At 53.9% G+C, this 18,267-nt stretch overlaps 1 protein-coding gene across 4 annotated transcripts in view; it reads left to right on the top strand.

Annotated features, from left to right (window-relative positions):
- EPN2 (epsin 2) overlaps positions 1 to 18,267 on the top strand; it is an 86,305-nt gene that overhangs the window by 58,072 nt on the left and 9,966 nt on the right. For all 4 annotated transcript variants that reach the window (XM_043583278.1, XM_043583277.1, XM_043583275.1 and 1 more), the window contains 3 exons: positions 4,380 to 4,492; positions 6,578 to 6,670; positions 7,631 to 7,805. In XM_043583278.1, coding sequence (XP_043439213.1) covers positions 4,380 to 4,492; positions 6,578 to 6,670; positions 7,631 to 7,805 — 381 coding nt within the window. The remainder of the gene's footprint in view (positions 1 to 4,379; positions 4,493 to 6,577; positions 6,671 to 7,630; positions 7,806 to 18,267) is intronic.

Genomic DNA, 18,267 nt, shown 5'->3' with positions numbered 1-18,267 from the left:
CTAAAGTAATGTTTCTTGCTCTTCCCTGTGAGGAGATGAGAGGAAGACCCTGTGGGGGGGGGGTCCTTCTGTGGGGAACAGGTTTAGAAGCCTCAGCTCAGGCCAGGCTACTGAGTGGGGGTGGCCTCGGTTTCATTGCTGATTCAGGAAGTGGCCCGTGGACCACAGGAAGTGGAAGTGGACCACAGGAAGATGTCACCACATTGAGAAAGATCCAGTAAGCACTTGCCTGCAGTTCAGTGATGAGGGAGGAACTTCACTGGTCTGGGGCACCGGTCACTGGAGGGTGGAAGCTGGAAGGCTGTTCCCTAGCTCCTCCCTCAAAGGACCATGGCCCCAGTCCTGCTCCCCGGGAAGCCTGGGAGGGACCAGGGTCCAACGGGATACCCACTTACGGCTTCCGTGTGAGTGCCAGGCAGCTCCAGCCCCTAGGGAGTCTGGTGGCCTTGGGGTGAAGCAGAGAGCAGTGACCTGGGGGCCGGGCGCATTCTCACGGGAGAGCCAGCTGTGTGTTGGGCGCTCCTGACCCTTCCCACAAGCCCCACTGGCCTGCATCTCACAGATGTGGATACAGAAGCCCAGAGAGGTCAGGCCGTTGGCACGTGGCCTCACTGCCAGTTGGTGGTGGGGACAGGATTTTGAACCCTGGTTTCCCTGCCAACTAACAGGCGCGGGATTATAACGGTGGGGGCGGTGCTCAGACCCAGATGGGGTCTTCTCGGGCCCCTGAGGCCTGGTGCCCTTCCATTCTTCCCGGGTGGTCCGACGTGCCTTGTGTTGCCCAGCATCAATGGGCGACACGTGGAGACAGGCCGTCCCCTTGCGTGAGGCTCACGTACCAGAGGGTTTTACCAGAAGTCACGCTGGTTGCCACGCAGAGCTGTTTTCCTGGTAAGGTCGTGTCCCACAGTGGCTTCCCTTTCATCGATGTGATTGCAGGCGTGCTCAAGTACTTTCTAGGAAAATCGTGACACGGCCTGAGAAGTGATTTCCTGTTTTCCTATTACCTGGACTGCTTCGGTTTCTGCTTTCAAAATTGTCCGAGGCCGGCCAGCCGAAGCCTCTGTGTCAGAAACTCTGCCAGCCTTTGCTTTAGGGGAGCACATTTGGGAACCCAGATCCTTCCTGAAGCCCAGGGCGTGGGCACCCACACTCGGCCTGGTGCCCCCGGAGCCGTGGGGGGTGGGGAGTGACTGCCAGAGACTCGTCCGCCTGCAGTGGGAGGTGTTTCTTGGTCTTCCTCTTAGCCTGTATCTTGAAGGAAAAGTTGGCTTTATAGGCTTCCTCTTCAGCCTTTCCCCTTGGCTTTCTCAGCCAGCATAATAGGCCCGAGAGGATAAAGTCGAGGCCTAGCTGTGTTTATAATTCTTGGCCCCAGCGAGCGAGGCCTTTGAACTCTTCCAGGTGGGACCCGGGAGCAGGGCCATGATGCTGCGCCCTTGATGCTCCATCAGTGGTCAGCCTCCACTAACGGCCCCTGTCCGTCCCTCCAGAAGGTGGCGGGCTGAGAAAGCGTCTCTCGGGCACTTGCGTTTTCCAGGGGTCTCTGGGAACCGCGGACCTCCAGAGCCGCCGAGCAGGGCCAGGCTCAGGTGGTCAGGAGGGTCCGTCCGGGCTCATCTCACAAGCACATCTGTGTTCACTGTCACGTGCGCGGGTACAAGAGGCCCTTTGTGGGGCAGGGATGCTGTCACTAAGGCAGAATGTCTCCGTTGGAATCCTCCCTCACAGCGGAGGCCGCTGTGTGCGGCTCAGCTGATACTCGGGGCTGGCGGCTGTGAATTCTGCCATCTGCAGAACTGAGAGCTGTACATCCGTTCATAAAAACCACAGCGTTTAGGGGAATACCCTTTGTCTTTAATTTCCACATTGATGTGGTAAGCCATGTCCCTACGTGCCGGCTATGTGTTATTCTAACAGTCAGTCATGGTAGGCACTCACATGTACATTTGCATTGGAAGCCAGTCTGGCCTTGCAGATGTGCTTGCTGAAAGGCTCAGAGGACAAGGGAGGCTTCATTTCTCTCGAAGGTCCCTGTTCAGGGCCCCGTCCCATTCGTCCCTGGCCGGGCTGACTCAGGCGCTGTGGCCGTGCGGCCAAGTATAGCAGCCTTCCCTGCCAGGACGGGGCTCATTTTTCAGAGCGCTTAGCGCTTTTTTGGGGTGTGGGGTGGGATACAGGTCTTCTCTATTGACTCCCCATTTCCATTTGGTAGTGAATGAAGGCCATGGAGTGTGCTGTGTTTGTTGTAAACAGAGTTCTGTGAAGCAAGCTTCAGAGATTCCCGGAAAGAGGCTGGGAACAGGCAGTCTTGAGTGGTTAAGCATGGGAGAGCCACACACATTCAGTCGAGCAGAATCTTCCAGAGCCGTTCCCCAAAACCGTGCGGCTTCGTTTGTATCCAGCAGTCTGGATGGTGACATCTTTGCTTCTAGAGTACAGGAAAGCCCAAACCTGAGCCCTGTTATTGGCATAGGTGAGGTTTGGGAACAAAAGCACCACCACCATAAAAAAAAATATATATGCTTTTATTTGGTATATTATTAATCAGATTATTAAGATGGCCTGGACGTTCCATTTTATTACCATCTAGCTTTATTTTTAAAACAAACACTTTGGAAAATGCAACTGTGATTTACTAGGCTGGGATTCAACCTGATTTGTTTCTTTTTCCTTTTATTTCTTTATTTTTTGTTGGGGGGGCGGCGGTTCTTCTGGTTGACAGTAAATTGTAGCAGACACACTGCTTCACGACACAGAATTGTTCCAAATGAACCCTTACTGCCACGTGTTTTGTGCGCTTTTAAAAAATTGCGTGACAGAGCATTGCCTTTTGCAGTCTCCTGCCCTTGCAACCTTGCCTGGTTCTTCTGTGATCACGTCCGTGACTGTATCTAGCCCTCTTCTTCCTATTTTATTCATGGTGGCCAGAGCCGAGCCAACTAGAAACCTCATCTGTCAGGAATCATTCCTGACCTTTTACTTTCTCCCAAAGAGGCAGGTCCTAAGGAGCAAGTTTACACTGGGGTTTTAGGCAGAAGCAGCGTTGGGTGCGTATGCCCTGATGGTGGGGCTTGCTGGAACGGACATAATGAAAAAAGGAAGAAAACTGATACACGATTAGAGCATTTTCAAACAGCTACCCGTCCGCCATGAGACTGAATTCTCCATCTGTCCATCTGTCCATCTGTGCATGCTTCCACGCATCCATCTATCCAGTGGGTGTTTGCCAGGTGCTCTGCCAACCTTTGAGGATGGATGTGCTGGTGAGAAGACAGGCCTGGACCCTCCTCAAGGAGCGTACCTTCTGGCATAATCCACCAAACTGCAGACTAGAGGGGAGTGCTGACCCAGCCCCAGGCGGGAGGGCAGTCCGGGAGGACCAGGGCAGGGGAGCCGAGTGCCGAGAACTGAGGACTTGCCGAGGACATGCCAGGAGGGCGTGCATGGCACGCACAAAGGCCCAGAGGGAGGATGGAGTGTGGTTCCAGACCTTTCAGGCAGTGGGGCTCGGCTTTGAGGGTTTCGGAGAAGCTGTGGACCTTCTCTTGAGGCAGAGGCAGAGGCGGGCACGTGCACCCAAGCTTTATGCCCTGTTTCTGGAGAACCCTACACTCCCCGATGCACAGAACGTCTGATGGCCGTGTCGTTTTCCATACGGGGAGGCCCAGCCTGGTTTAAGTGTGTGAATGCATCAAGACTCCTTTCCTGGAGGCTCACTGCATCCGCTAGGAGTCCACATCCCATCCCTTCAGTAAGAACTGTCTTTCCAGGAGCTGCTTTCAAGTGTTTACGCTAGCTAACTGCTGACAGCAAAAATGGGTTTTTCCCGAGTCGGTGCTCCGTTTTACTTAGAAAACACAATTTTTCAGGGTTGCCGCAGAAACATTTGGCTTCATTTCCCATGGTCTTTACCCCCATGAGATGCACAGTGAGATTCTTCAATGTTGAGGAGTCTCAAGTGAAGTGCTTGGTCCACAGATAGCCCTGTGCTTGTTTGAGTGACAGTCTTTGATCCAGCTTTTCAAGAACAATACTTTTGATCTTCTCAAAACAAACCAACCAACAAACAAGCAAACAACTTAGTTTCTCTCTCTGAAGGAGGGCAGCCTGGAAGCGAAAACTGAGGTTCTAATCCTGGCGAGGCCTGACCATGGGGCTGGCGCCTGAAGGCCTCTTTCCTTGACTGGGGCCACGTGGCTCCTGTAATTGAGAGTCCGTGTTTGATGTTACTCGATTCTAACCTTGCAATAGTCACAACCCTTCCGTGCACGGCCCGACCCTGCGGGTGTGAGGTGGGGACGGGGTGTGGTTCGACCCGGTAGCTGTTGATCGTGAGCCTGCCCCTTGCCTGTAGTGACTCTGCCTTTCCCCTGCAGCCACCTCCCCGAGGGTGTCCTCTGAGCTGGAGCAGGCCCGGCCCCAGACAAGTGGAGAAGAAGAGCTGCAGCTACAGCTGGCACTTGCCATGAGCAGAGAGGTAGCGGAGCAGGTGGGTGCCTGGACGGGGGCGGGCTGCGCGGTGGGGGCGGGGTCCGGGCGGGGCGCGGAGCAGGCCCTGCCCTCGGTGTTTCTCGGGTGTGTTTCCTGAGATGGGGCTTCGAGGTGCCAGGACCGTGTTCTTGCCACCCACCGTCCCCTGTCAGGAAGGGGGCCTGTGCTGTTCCAGGTAGGGAAGCCTCTTGTTGCCAAGGGATGGAGTGGTCGGAAGTGCGCCCCAGAAAACACTTTGGCCCACACGGCAAGTGTCATGGCCTCTGGGCGTCCACAGCCCCTCAGCGAAAGGCCTGTGGGTGCGCAGTGGGGCTTAGCCCCTTGGGAGGGAGGTTTGGTGAGATGGATCGAAAGCATCTGAGCGCCGAAAAGGCGAGAAGAGCTGCAGGTAATAGAATGCTCATTGCGTTTAGATGACGGAAGTGTGTGTAGTTTTAATTTTTTTCAGTTCCTGTTTTTCTCTAATAATCATGCATTACTTTAACACGGAGAAGGAGGGAAAGACGTGATGGAAATGACCTTTCAAAGCTGCCATCCCGTGGGCCCCAGTGATGAGGTCCGTCCCTGCTGACCTTGGGTTAGGGAGGGTAGAGTGAGTCAGGTAGCGCGAGGCTCCGTCTCGCCCAGAGGTGACGTGTAGGGACAGATATTAGGGAGTGCGACGGGAGTGCAGCGGTGGCTGTCCCAGCCTGACTTGTGTCGCTGTAACTGGAAACCTAAAGTCCAGCAGTAGTGGACAGCTTTGCTCGGTCCCTCTGTTCACAGCAGGAAAAACACAGCCATTAAATCTGTCCCTGTGGATGCCTGGCTCTGTCACTGACAGCCCGGGAAGAAGGTGTAGGAATACAGGGACAGATGGACAGTGGGAGCCCATTTTAGTAAATAACTCATCTCTGTGATTTATCACATTTAATATAAATGAAATATAACATTTTTTTTATTTCATTATTATGCAAAAGCCTAGGACAACCCAGTCTTTTGCATAGGGTGACTTCACCTTAAATAAATACAAATGAAGGGCGCCTGGGTAGCTCGGTCGGTTAAGCGTCCGCCTTTGGCTCAGGTCATGATCTCATGGTTTGTGGTTCAAGCCGTGCATTGGACTCTGTGCTGGACCCTGCTTCGGATCCTGGAGCTCAGAGCCTAGAGCCTACTTCAGATTCTGTGTCTCCCTCTCTCTCTGCACACACCCCCCCCCCCCACTCTCTCAAAAATAAACATTAAAAAAATTTTTTTAAATAAAAAAATAAATATAAATTAAATACAGGTGACCTTTGAGCAACACAGGTTTGGACTGTGCTGGTCCACTTATGTGTGGATTCTTTTCAATAAATACTGTAAAGATACTGCCTCTTATTTTCTTAATAACATTTTATTTTCTCTAGCTGTATTATAGTAACACAGCATATGATACATATACAGAATATGCATTAAGTGACTATGTTCCAGTCAACAGTTGGCTATTAGTAGTTAAAATTTTTTTAAGTTTACTTTTTTTTGAGAGAGAGCGTGAGTAGTTAAATTTTTGAGGAGTCAGATATATGTGTTGATTTTTGACTGTGCAGGGGCGGGGGTTGGTGCCCCTAATGCGCGTATTGTTGGAGGCTCAGCTGTAAAATGAATCATTTCTGTTTGAAAGCATAGAAATAAACATACAGCCATTTTCTGTAAGCATGTGCTGTGTGAGGTGCAATGATACGTGATTTTCATCCTCTTTTCTAATTCCTTTCTGGGCTGTCAGACTTTTGTATTTTATATGGAGGCGTGTTGCTTCTGTAATTACAATTATAAAGCCATTTTCATTTTGAGAAAAAGTGTTCCCTTTCCCTCACTTGGCTGTGCCTGCGCCCGTCTCCCTGCTGGGACCCCAAAATCAGGGAAGCCACACGAAGTAGGTGGGGCGGAGCCCTGTGGGCTATACCTTCGGGATAGAAGACTGTGTTTCACGAGTCATTTTCCAATCTTCCTTTGAAATAATGCGTACTCCAGTTTTGCGCATCCTGTTCCTGGCCAGCGCTGCTTTGTTCTCTACCGTGATGTTATTACAGTCACGGTCAGCTCCAAGTCCCATTGTCCTCTACAGGAAGAGCGCCTCCGGCGGGGTGATGACCTCAGATTACAGATGGCCCTAGAAGAGAGCCGAAGAGACACAGTTAAAGTTCCCAAAAAGAAAGAGGTAAGCGCTTCACGGGGAAGGTAAACGTTTGAGACGGTCCTGTAGTCGCTGGGGGAATGTCCCAAACCTAGCGTGCAGAGTGTACCCTGCCTTCTCAGAAGGTGCTCTTTTCTCCCTTGGCTCAACAAATACTCCTCGGGCCCGTGCTGAGCATGAGTGAGCCGAGGATGTACTAGAAAACACATCCGCCCCAGACATTACTCCCAAGGCTCTTCTGAGACCAGCCCCAGAGGAGACAGGCATGGGCGAGGGGCTTCTGTTGACCAGGGCCTCCCTTTCGTCCCGTGTAAACGAGCACGGTAACAGCCAGGCGGTCTTGGCGGCCGTTACATAAGCCAAGCGTCAAGTGCTTTGGAACAAATTCCTGGCACAGGGTAAGCCCTCACTAGCGCCGGTCTCCACTGCCGTCATCAGCCTTACTCTGCGCCAGGCTGCCTGCTAAGAGCCTAAGGTGACTAGGACGCGGGTCTGCTCCCGTCAGGCTCATCCAGTCAGAAGACACAGGGCCAGCGGTTCCAGTGATCTCCTGTGGTACAGCACCACGGGGTCCCTGGGGGTAGCTGGGGGGCGGGGGGGGGGCATCCGAGCAGGTGGGTGGGGCCGCCCCCCAGGAAGGAGGGTCCTGGATGATGGCTGGCAGCTGGGGGCAGCACGGTGGATTGGTGGGGACAGCGTTCGGGAGGGAGGCTGCAGCCTGGGCAAAAGCTTGAGTCCTTCTGGAAAACCCTGAGGGCCTTTGAAGGTGGGCGGGGCATTGGGCACAAAGTATATAGCTTGGTGTGGGTGGAGCCTGGGCTGCACTGGGACTTGGTTTTGTGAGGAGGTGGGCAGCTCAGTTTCCTCCTGGCACCTCCCAGAGGGCTTCTCTTCCTAGGAGGCAGACAGTATTTATGGTTAACACGTGGATATTTGCTGTAACTGTAGCCAAGTAAAACCTGTCCCCTTCTCTTTGTCTCAAAGCATGGCTCCCACCCACAGCAGACCACTCTGTTGGATTTAATGGATGCCCTCCCCAGCTCGGGCCCTGCTGCCCAGAAAGCAGAGCCTTGGGGCCGGTCAGCCTCAGCCAACCAGACGAACCCCTGGGGCGGGCCGGCAGCCCCAGCCAGCTCTTCAGACCCCTGGCCATCGTTCGGTAAATACCTGCCCCCTTCGTCTCCTGTGCCTTCCTGTTGGATGTGTGAAGGGCCATAGGGCACAGCTTCTTGCTCTCCCCCCCCTTCTGGAGGTGGGAGTGAGGCAGGCCTTTGGTGGCGGGTTGGGGCTTCTCCAGTCCCCAACCATAATGTCCAATAAAGTCCTCCCGAGGACTGCAACACAGGGCTTTCTGTTTTGAATGGTTTTCTGCTTTGGTAGAGGGAAAGCTGACTTCCTCTTTGCTTCCCACATGCAGTAGAAATGGCTGGTCCCCTTTCTGGGACGTGTGTCAACTCTCTGAGCCTCAGAATTGCACCCAGCACCCCAGGTTAAGAAACTAATACACAGCTGGAAATTATGATGTGCTTGCTGTGGTTGCTAATGAAAAGAGGATGTGTTTGCTGTAATTCTTCCTACCTGTTACATAAAGCAATAGTCAGTTTACTAGGCTAAGTGAATATTTTAAAGTTCTTTTTAATGCCAAATGTCGGAGAATCTGTGGTCGGAGATTTGAAACACGAGTGTGGCACAGATGCTTTAATCTGGGGAGAAATCTTGGGCCTGTGGGTTTCCTGATGGCTGGACACAGGGCCTGGCCTACCTGAAGCCTTTGTAATGGCTTCCAACCCAGCCTGCTGCTCTGGGAGGTTCCCCCCCACCCGGTGCTCTGAGCCCTGCCGGCCATGGCTGATCTGTCTGGGAACTTTCGGTGGTAGGTTTTGTGGCAACTTGTGTGTGTCTCTTTGGGGTCCCTGTTTCCCCCAACCGGAACCATCTTTTGTGTTCAGCTCGGTTCCCTGGACGTTTGCCAAAGTGTACCGAACGCCAGGCTCTTTCCTGCTACTCAGGGACCCAGATGCAAACAGGTAGTGGTCTTGCCTTCAAGGTCCTGAGCAGGTGTGGGCAAGACGGGAGTTCCAGCATGGCAGAGGTCCACCAGCTGGGGGGCTGGGACTTGGTGGTGGGTCTTTAAGAGCATCCTGGGACAGGGCTTAGCTCAGGAGTCTGGCAGGCATGAGACAGGTATCTCGGAGGAACCTTCAGGGAAGGACAGGAGGTGGCCAGGCTGTGAAGAGGCAAGGGTCTGCCTAGCAGAAGGCGTGGCTTTTGAGAGGCCGAGATCTAGCAGTGGTGTAGTGGGTGCAGGTACAGGCAGCGGAGAGCAAGGGCATGGGGTCGGGGCCCTCAGGGCCTGGCAGCCTTGTCCAGAAGGCAGTATCAGCCCCAGATATCCTTTGGCAAGGCCGTTGGCCTCAGGGACCCGGGCAGGTCCCCACATTTCCTTTGGCAGGAGCCCTCTGGGCCTTGGGGCAAACTGCAGGCCAAATGGCCTACAGGATCTCGGTCACTGAAAGCCAGGACCACGGTTGCCAGGAGCTTGGCAGTTCTCATGGCCCATGGCCTGCGTGCTGCACCCCCGGGGAGCTTGTGGGCTAAAGTGTTACTGAGCATACACAGGGATGGCGAAGGCAGCTCTCCTGGAAATGCCCACTTGGGCCCCTTCCAGACAGTGGCTTTGACTTTATTTTTAAATTTGAGAAATAGTTCCTCTGTAACGTGATGGCCACCTTGAGTTATGGGTAGGATGTTCTTCAGGAAACACTATCAATCCCTTTTGGAGTTGCGTAATGGATCATTAAACAGACAGGACATTTTCTAGTGCCCAGAAAAGAAAACCGGCACGCTACGAGCCCGGCGCGTTTAACAAGATTGAATTCTGCTGAGTCTGTGGCTGATGGGGAGTGGTTGGGGTGGGGCTTGGGGGTTGGGAGGGAGACTACTTCTGTCTACTTTTTTTTTTTTTTTTTTTTTGCTCTTTGACTTACTAGGGGTATGTGTCACCAGGTCAGGAGACACAGAATTTATGAATTTTCAATGAACGAGTTTGCCCCTCCCTTCCTTTGGCTGGGGGATAGCCCTGTGCCCTGGAGCTGGGTGTCTTGATCGAGCCAGGGACTTGACCTCATAGGGTGTTTTAAAGTGGGCACTTCAGCAGTTGTTAGCCATTCACGGTGTGGTGCCACCATCACTACTAATCCCAGGACATTTCCATCACCCCAGAAAGTGACCCCATTCCCATTAAGCAGTCACCCTCCGTGACCCCTCCCTCCAGCCCCTGGCAACCACCAGTCTACTGCGTTCTGTCTCTGGATCTTCCTGTTCTGGATATTTCTTACGTGTAATGGAATCAAACAGCGTGTGGCCTTTGTGACTGCTTCGTGTCACTCAGTGTGATGTTTTCAGAGTTCATCGCTGTAGTAGTGGCACGTGTCCTCACTCCGTTCCTTATAACGGCTGAAGAACATTCCATTTACAGTTCCACCGCATTTTGTTTAATCACTTAGCACTTGATGGACACTTGGGTTTCCACTTTTTTGGCTACTAGAATCCAGTTTTTTAAAGAGAAGATGGAAACCTAAATTTTTGAAATCTGTTCATTTTTGTTCATTTCTGAGAGAGCGTGCAAGCGGGGACGGGCAGAGGGGGACAGAGGGTCTGAAGCAGGTTCCACACTGCTGGCAGCTGCGGGGCTCAAACTCAAAAACCACGAGATCACAACCTGAGCCGAAGTTGGACGCCGAACCGACTGAGCCACCCAGTCGCCCTGAAATCTGTTAATTTTTAAATGTTGACAAGGAATTTAAAATTTTTTTTTTTTTAACATTTATTTATTTTTGAGACAGAGAGAGACAGAGCATGAACAGGGGAGGAGCAGAGAGAGAGGGAGGCACAGAATCTGAAACAGGCTCCAGGCTCTGAGCTGTCGGCACAGAGCCCGACGTGGGGCTCGAACTCACGGACCGCGAGATCATGACCTGAGCCGAAGTCGGACGCTTAACCGACCGAGCCACCCAGGCGTCCCGACAAGGAATTTTAAAGTGAGAACATGGTTGGGGCTGATCAGATATATCTGCAGGTGGCCAGTGTGGTCTGCGGACTGCTAGTCGGCCATTTTCTTGCCCCTCGCCCAACCCAGGGCCCTGTCCTTGGTTCTGACGCACTTGGCATTTTAACCAGTGACTTGGGGAGAAAAGGGGACATCAAAGCCCAGAGAGGCTCCTCATTCCTCTGGTGTCACACGGCAAGTTAGGGGCAGGTTCAGTGCATGTGGCATCTAATCCTTTCCTGGAATCGCCATGCCATCTTGGGCTGCTGCAGAAGCCTTCTGTGGCCGTGCGTGTCCTGGAAAAGTCACCTCAGACCGTAGCGTGGAGATAACCAGTGTTAGAATGTTAGCTTATCTGCTTCCTGTTTTTTTCTGGCTCTTACGTTTTTACATAGGTGAGGCCATATTGTATATCCGGACTTATAAATGTATATAGGTATTTCCATCTGCACTGTGTGGTGAGTGTTTCCAGGCATCAGGAGAAACTGCCCTGCACGGCTCCCATGGGACAGTGCAGGGCTGTGGCACCGTGACACAGCCCCCGGCTGTCTCCGGAGGTGGGTTTTGCAGCTCTGAAGCTCCGCTTCCAACAGCCCTGCAGGAGATGGCCTCACACCAGCTCCTCCATGCACTGGAGCATGGATACAGCCCCTCTCTGCTTCCCTCTTCCGAGAGCCGCTCCAGAGCAAGACATGGTGTCAGACTTGCCGATTAGCCTCAAGCAGAATCCGCTAGTGTGTGTTTTCTGGGCCACCCCATTGCCCGGAAACACATTCATAAATTTGAAAGATGTAGAGAGTTCCTACCCAAGCGCTGGTAGTCGCCCCCGCCCCCCGATGAAAGGAGCACTGTTTCGTAGCAAGCCCTGCCATTCCCGGTTCTCTCCAAGCAGCACTGGGGGCGGCTTGGCCAAGCGGCCTTGGGAGGAAATGCTGAGGGCTGAGAGGAGGGCGGTCGGAGCCCGCCGGGTCAGCGGGGCACTTCCTCCTCTGTTCCAGACACACAAAGCAGCCACCTGGGATGAGAAGGGCAGACAGCCTGGTGATTCAGAAGGCCTTGGCTGGCTCAGGCCCGCTCACTGCCCGGGCCAGGACAGAGGCCGTCTTCCGCCCCAGTGGCAGCAGGTGGTGCTGCTGGTTTCCTGACGATCCCCGCCACTCAGTTCTGTGACCCCCACAATGTGACTGCCCCCCACCCCGCCCCCCTGCACATGAATATTCCTATGCGAGGCCTCGGATGAGCCAGGCCGGCAGGGGAGGGGCCCAGGGACACTTGCTCCCTATGAATGGGCCCACAGAGCAGGAGGCGGAAGCCGCTTGATCTTTCTGCCCCGAGTTCCATCTTCCTTTGCTCTCATTCACTCGCGCTTTCAACAAGCATTTATTTATTGGGTTTGTGGTGTGGCCCGGGCCCCGTCGACTACATGGAGGACAGAGCACAGAGGAGCCTTGCAGCGAATCCACTGTCCATTCATGGAGGAGGAAGACGGAGCGCCGGTCCCCAGGGGCCGCGCTGTCAGCATGTGTAAAGGGGGGTCTGCCCCGCCAGGCTAGCTTCTGTGGGCTGTCGGCACCATGGGAAAGCAGAGGGCACGTTTTCTGTCCCCCAGGTAGGTTTGAGGAAAGCGAGGTGCCACCGCGTGTAGCCTCCTGTGACTCCAAAAGTCAGCACGGTGCCTGGTACACACATAGGTCCCCAAGCGCCACTCGCAGACTGGAAAGCCAGGAGCCTGCCATGGCTAAGCGGCGCATCCGTGGTCATCTGGATGACTGGCCAGGGATTGAACCGAGGGCGTCTTTCATCCCACGGCCAAAGCTCTCTAGGCTGTGACCGTGCTTTGTCTGCATGCACGGCGGTGCGGGGCAGGGAGCTCTTTCTGGACCGGAGCTTGTGGATTTTCAGCATCGTGTGTGCTGGGTCTTAAAGTTCTTGGCCGTGCTGTTTCACCGTCTTCTAAAGGGGACGCAGGGCACGTGGGAAATAACTGGGGGTCATAAGAGGCTCTCGAACAACGTTAGGGTAGAGTTGCACAGCAGCGGGGTGGGGGGGGGGCCGTGTGGCAAGCCTTGCCTGTGAGCCCAGGATGACGGGGCTCAGTGTGGTGCCAGCTCACGGAGAGGGCGCGCGGTGTATATAGCCTCACGTTACCGTGTTCGTGCAAAAGGAGCTCCTCCGGAGACATTGAAGCACTTTGTTTTCACTCTTACTGTTGCCCATTTATCAGTTTGAGGGAAAACTGGTGTTTCGACCCTCGTTGCCCGAGCTAGGGTCTGGATGGAGGAGCAAAGCCTGATTTTGCACCTGCGTGGCAGGTGTGCAGTTGCCGAGGGGCTTGCCCGTGTGAGGCCAGGAGGGGAAGGCCCGGGGCCCAGGGCTGGAGGGGTGGCGGAGCACCCCAAGAGTTGTCTGTTTGTGGGGGCCGCCTGGGTTCCCGTGAATGCCTGATCCTTCCTTTTTACGTTGTGTCCAATTGTCCGCCTCGCAAACTCCTGTGTATTCTTGGATACGCGGCTCACATATGCTGCGTGGAAAGGTGTCACCTGTCCACAGCACTGCCTGCCCCGATCCCGTGGTCACCGATTGCCCGTGCCACCCATGCTGGTTGCAGTAGGTGTGCTCTTGTTTCTTCTCAGAGGCGGGACCTGGACCCGGGCCTGGTGAATGCTGACCAAATGTGCTCAGAGCGAGGTGACTCCAAGGAGCACCTGTGTGTGGGAGGCGAGGCTCGTCCCCGCCCGGCGTTTGTCCATTCAGGCTGTGTGTCTGGCTGGCGCTCAGATGGTGGGCCTCTGCTTCCGAGAAGGCTTGGCCAGGCACCTGAGTGCTGCAGGAGTTCGGTGGCTCTCACACATCCTGGCTGCCTATTCTAGTCACTTCTAAGCTTCTAAGAATCCAGACGCCCAGGCGCTCCCAAGAGTCTGTGCGTGTGAAGGGAGGAGGCAGTGTTAGTATTTTACTCACATCCCTCAAGAGGCTCCTAAGGACACCACCACCTGGAAACCACGTCTCTGGTGGCCCCTGAGCCGCACGGCCGATGAAGTCTTGCCAAATCTAAGGCGTTTGAAAACTCTGCGCAGCGCGTCAGAGCTTAGGGGCAGCTCTTATCTGTGTGTGTTTCTAACACCCCGAATTGTCCAGAAGTGGTCACTGAACTCCAGTGTTCAAAGATGCCTCACCGGAGGGAGTTAGTGTGGAAACTGCCAAGTCCCTTCCGGCCCCGGAGTTCTGTAACTCCCTTGGTCCTTCGCCGCTTCCCTCCAACCCCCAATTAGTTGTCGAGCGTCTTTTGTGTGTGAGGCTCAGTTCTGAGCGCGGGGCAGGAGCGGCGTGGGCCAGGTAGACCCGGCCACTGTTCTGTGGAACAGGCGCTCCAGCTGGGGAGACGCATTGTCACGTGAGCTAGCGCAGGGGTGAGTTCCTTGTGAGGGGTGAGGGGCTGGGCTTAGAGTGGGTGGCTGAGGGATAAGGTGTTGTGGAGGCTGCAGGGTAGGGGTCGGGCCTTCTCAGCAAGCACCTCCCACCCCTCCAGACACACAGCGGCGGGAGATGACCTTGCAGACAGCTCCGGTAGAGATGGGTGGCTCTGTCTTCACACCAGCTGGACACCGTGGCTCAGACATTATCGCCAAGACCCAGACTTGTTTGCGCAGCCCGAGCCTGTGGGCCCTTCCCCTCTGGCCTCCGGCCTCAGAAGCCCCAGGTCCTGCCACCTTGGGGACTACCTCATGTTCTCAGTCCACAGCCCAAGGGATAGGGAGGATTTCTCTGTAGCTCCTCTACCATCCAGGGGTTTGGGAGTGGGGGGCTTGGGACCGGGGTACTTTGCAGGTTCACGTCAGCTGGTGGAAACCCTCCCCGGTTGCCACAGCAAGGTCAGTCCGCCTCGGACTGGGACTGGGAGTAAGCGGGGGGGTAATTCTCCCAAGGAAGTCAGGGTATCCTTCAGGGAAACAGGGCAGGAGTGCTGGAAAGTGGCCAGGGGTCTCCTGATGGAGGCGAGCGGCTGGAACGGGCAGCAGCTCTCACACACAGTGCCCGAGGCGGTCAGGTCTGCAGGGGCAGGAGCGTGAGCCTCCCGGTCCGTGTCCTCCTGGCGCAGGCGAGCTGGGGGGTGTAGACCGGTCTCCTGACGAGCTCGTTCAGGTCTCGTGGTTGCTGGCGAGCAAGGGGAGGCTGAAGAAAGGGTGTCAAGATTCCCGTGCTCTGGGGCTCCTGGGTGGCTCAGTCCATTAAGTGTCCGACTTTGACTCAGGTCATGATCTCACGGTTTGTGAGTTCGAGCCCCATATCGGGCTCTGTGCCGACAGCTCAGAGCCTGGAGCCTGCTTCAGATTCTGTGTCTCCTTCTCTCTCTGCCCCTCCCCTACTCACGTTGTGTCTCTCTTTCTCTCAAAAATAAATAAACATTAAAAAGTTAAAAAAAAAAAAAAAAGATTCCCGTGCTCACAGGGAGCCGGAGCAGTCTGTCAGTCTCTCCCTGACACTTTCTACCACATGGCTCCCTCTAGTCAAGGTGGAGAACCAAGGCCCCGTGAGGTGCTGTGTTGGTGACAGAGCAAGGACCCATCCCCACTGTGATCCCAGCCAGGACCAGGGTCCTGCTAAGTGCCTCGTCACGTTTGGCAGAAGTGGGACTGGGGAAAGCTGTCACAGTCACAGGGAGGTGGCTCTGTGTGTGCTTCTGGGAAGACCTGGAAGGAAACGTCAGAGCAGCTTCTGGAGGCAGGTGGGTGTTTCTGGAGGCCTCTGGAGGGTGTGGGTTTGGGGAAAGCAGCAGGAGAGGTCCCAGGTCCACACAGGAGTTGGCAGGCTCGGGTGTCCAAGCGGTGGTGGGAGTGAACCTTGCAGGTCCGTCTGCCTTGGCCCGTGCCCAGCCCTGCACGCTGCTGCTGGGGCTGTTAAGAGGGGCCTGCGTGGGAATGGGGCCCAGGGAGGCGAGTCCTCTGGAGGCCTGGGGGACATTCCCTGGTCTTCTCTGACACTGGCAGTCACCACCCTTCCTGCTGCCCTCTCTGAGCCTCAGAGCTCAGCCAGATTGTCACAGGAGCCACCCGCACACCTGCAGGGGGGAGGAGTGTGACGGGGGTCACAGCCCAGGGAGACTCTTAGGCAAAGGAGTAGTTATGGTGCTAAACGATAGGTGCTCTAAAGGAAAGCTGAGTGATTCCAGAGGAGTTAGGGCAAGCGGGGAGGGGAGAGGCGGAGGGACTCGAAGGCCCAGAGGCAGCAGGCGGCGGTTTACGTGCCCTATTGTGTGTCTGGGGAGGCTGGGGAGGTCAGTGTGGCTGGGGACGCACAGGCAGAATGAGGAAATCTAACACACATCTCTTTGGAGTTCCAGAAGAGTTTATGCTTGAAAAGATAATGAGTGATGGTTTTTAAGTTTGTGGCAAGGTGCTACTTCTCAGATCCAGGAAGCCTAGTGAGTCGTAAGCAGCATAAAATAAAAGAAATCCCCACCTGGGCACATTGGCAGGAGACTGGAGAACATCACAGGAAGGGAACATCTTTTAGTTTTTATTTTAATGTTTCATTATTTATTTTTGAGAGGGAGACAGAGAGAAAGAACGCCGGTGGTGGAGGGCAGAGAGTGGGGGAGAGAGAATCCCAGGCAGGCTCCCCACTCAGTATGGAGTCCGACACGGGGCTCGAACCCCCGAACCGTGAGCTCATGACCTGAGCCGAAATCGAGAGTCGGACATTCAACTGACTGAGCCGCCCGGGCGCCCCTAAGGAAGAGAACGTCTTTAAATAAACCCAAGGGAGCATTTGCACCACTGAAAAGAGACGGCAGTCAAGCGGACGGCTGACTTCTCAACGAGGATGGCCATTGCTGGCAAGCAGTGGAATAAGGCCTTGGGCGCGCTGGAAGAAACACCATCAGCCTTGAATTCCCTTCCTGGGGAAACCTCTTTCTTGCAAGAATGACGGTAAAATACATTTTGAGACACCAGCGAAACATCTGTTACCCTCCGGAATTCTGGATTCATTGAAGGTATTCCTTAGGAGCAAAGGTGAAATAGTGACATTTGCCGGCAGCAGAAACGTCCCAGCTTCCCATCGTGACTTGGTCTTTCTGGTGATTCTGGCTCCAGCCAGGAGCCCTCCAAGGAACCCGGCCAGAGTCGCCTCCGCTGAGCAAGAGATGCTCCCAGTGCTGTGGTCACTTAAGAGATCCCGAGGGTTTCAGGAATTCGGGACCAGGAGCCGAGGGTGCAGAGACCAATATGTATATTTCATATCATTTCACAAAAAGTAGTAACAATGTAACAGGATTTGAGCGGCACAGTTCATAAGCCTGCGGATTTGTTGTTCTCGGTGACAGGAGCACACGCATTATTTTCAGTCCCCTGCAGAATACTTAGCAAAGACTTGATCCTGTGCTAGTCAAAAAAAAAAAAAAAGGCCAGCCTCAGCACATTTCTGGAAACCGGGATCACCTAGAACACACGTTCTGACTACAGCATCCTCAGCAACAAAAGGAAGACTAGAGAAACTCCATATGCTTGACATTTGAAAAACTCCTGAATTCTTGAGTCAAAGAAGAAATTCTAATGAGAATCAAAACACTTAAAACCAACTAGTAAGGTAAATATTTTTATCCCAGAATCTGTGGGGCCACTAAAGCAATAGTGGGGGGGGGGGAACTGGTAGCTCTCACTGTTTACAGAATAACGTGGCACCGAAAGTGGAAGAAATGGAAGTAAGGATAAGAACAGAAATGAGTGCATTAGGAAACAAACACACGGGACAGTCATCGCTGACTGAAAAGAGCAACAAATAAAACAGATCTCTGGCAAGAATAATTTTTTAAAAAAAAGGAGGAGGGGCGCCTGGGTGGCTCAGTCGCTTAAGCGTCTGACTCTTGATTTCGGCTCAGGTCATGATCTGTGGTTTGTGGGTTCAAGCCCCACACTGGACTCTATGCTGACAATGCGGACCTGCTTGGGATTCCCATTCTCTCTCTCTCTCTCTCTCTCTCTCTCTCTCTCTGAGACTCTCCCTTGCTCAAGCTCACTCTCTCTAAAGAAATAAACTTAGGGGCGCCTGGGTGGCGCAGTCGGTTGAGCGTCCGACTTCAGCCAGGTCACGATCTCGCGGTCCGGGAGTTCGAGCCCTGCGTCGGGCTCTGGGCTGACGGCTCGGAGCCTGGAGCCTGTTTCCGATTCTGTGTCTCCCTCTCTCTCTGCCCCTCCTCCGTTCATGCTCTGTCTCTCTCTGTCCCCAAAATAAATAAAAAACGTTGAAAAAAAAATTTTAGAAAAAAAGAAATAAACTTAAAAAAAAATTTTTTTTTTTAAATGAGGAGAGACGCAGATGGTATTAGGAATGAAACAGGGGGCCATAACTGCCCACACTGCCAAGGTTTCACACGGAGTAAGAGGCTGTTTGGTCAGCTCTGTGCTTTCAATCTGAAAACTTAAAGTGGATACGTTTAGAAGGAAAACTTAGCAGAGCTGACCGGAGATCAGTAGGAAATCCGTAAATAGGGGTAGTGCTATATCATCATTAAAGGCATTGAGTCAGGACTTAAAAATCCTCCCCACCCCACAATCCACCCGGAGGGCCTTAC

The sequence above is a fragment of the Prionailurus bengalensis genome, chromosome E1 (assembly GCF_016509475.1).
Source record: "Prionailurus bengalensis isolate Pbe53 chromosome E1, Fcat_Pben_1.1_paternal_pri, whole genome shotgun sequence".
In the NCBI taxonomy this organism is placed as follows: Eukaryota; Metazoa; Chordata; class Mammalia; order Carnivora; family Felidae; genus Prionailurus; species Prionailurus bengalensis.
The sequence above is the reverse complement of the archived record's forward strand: the minus strand, read 5'-3'. Positions and strand labels throughout refer to the sequence as shown.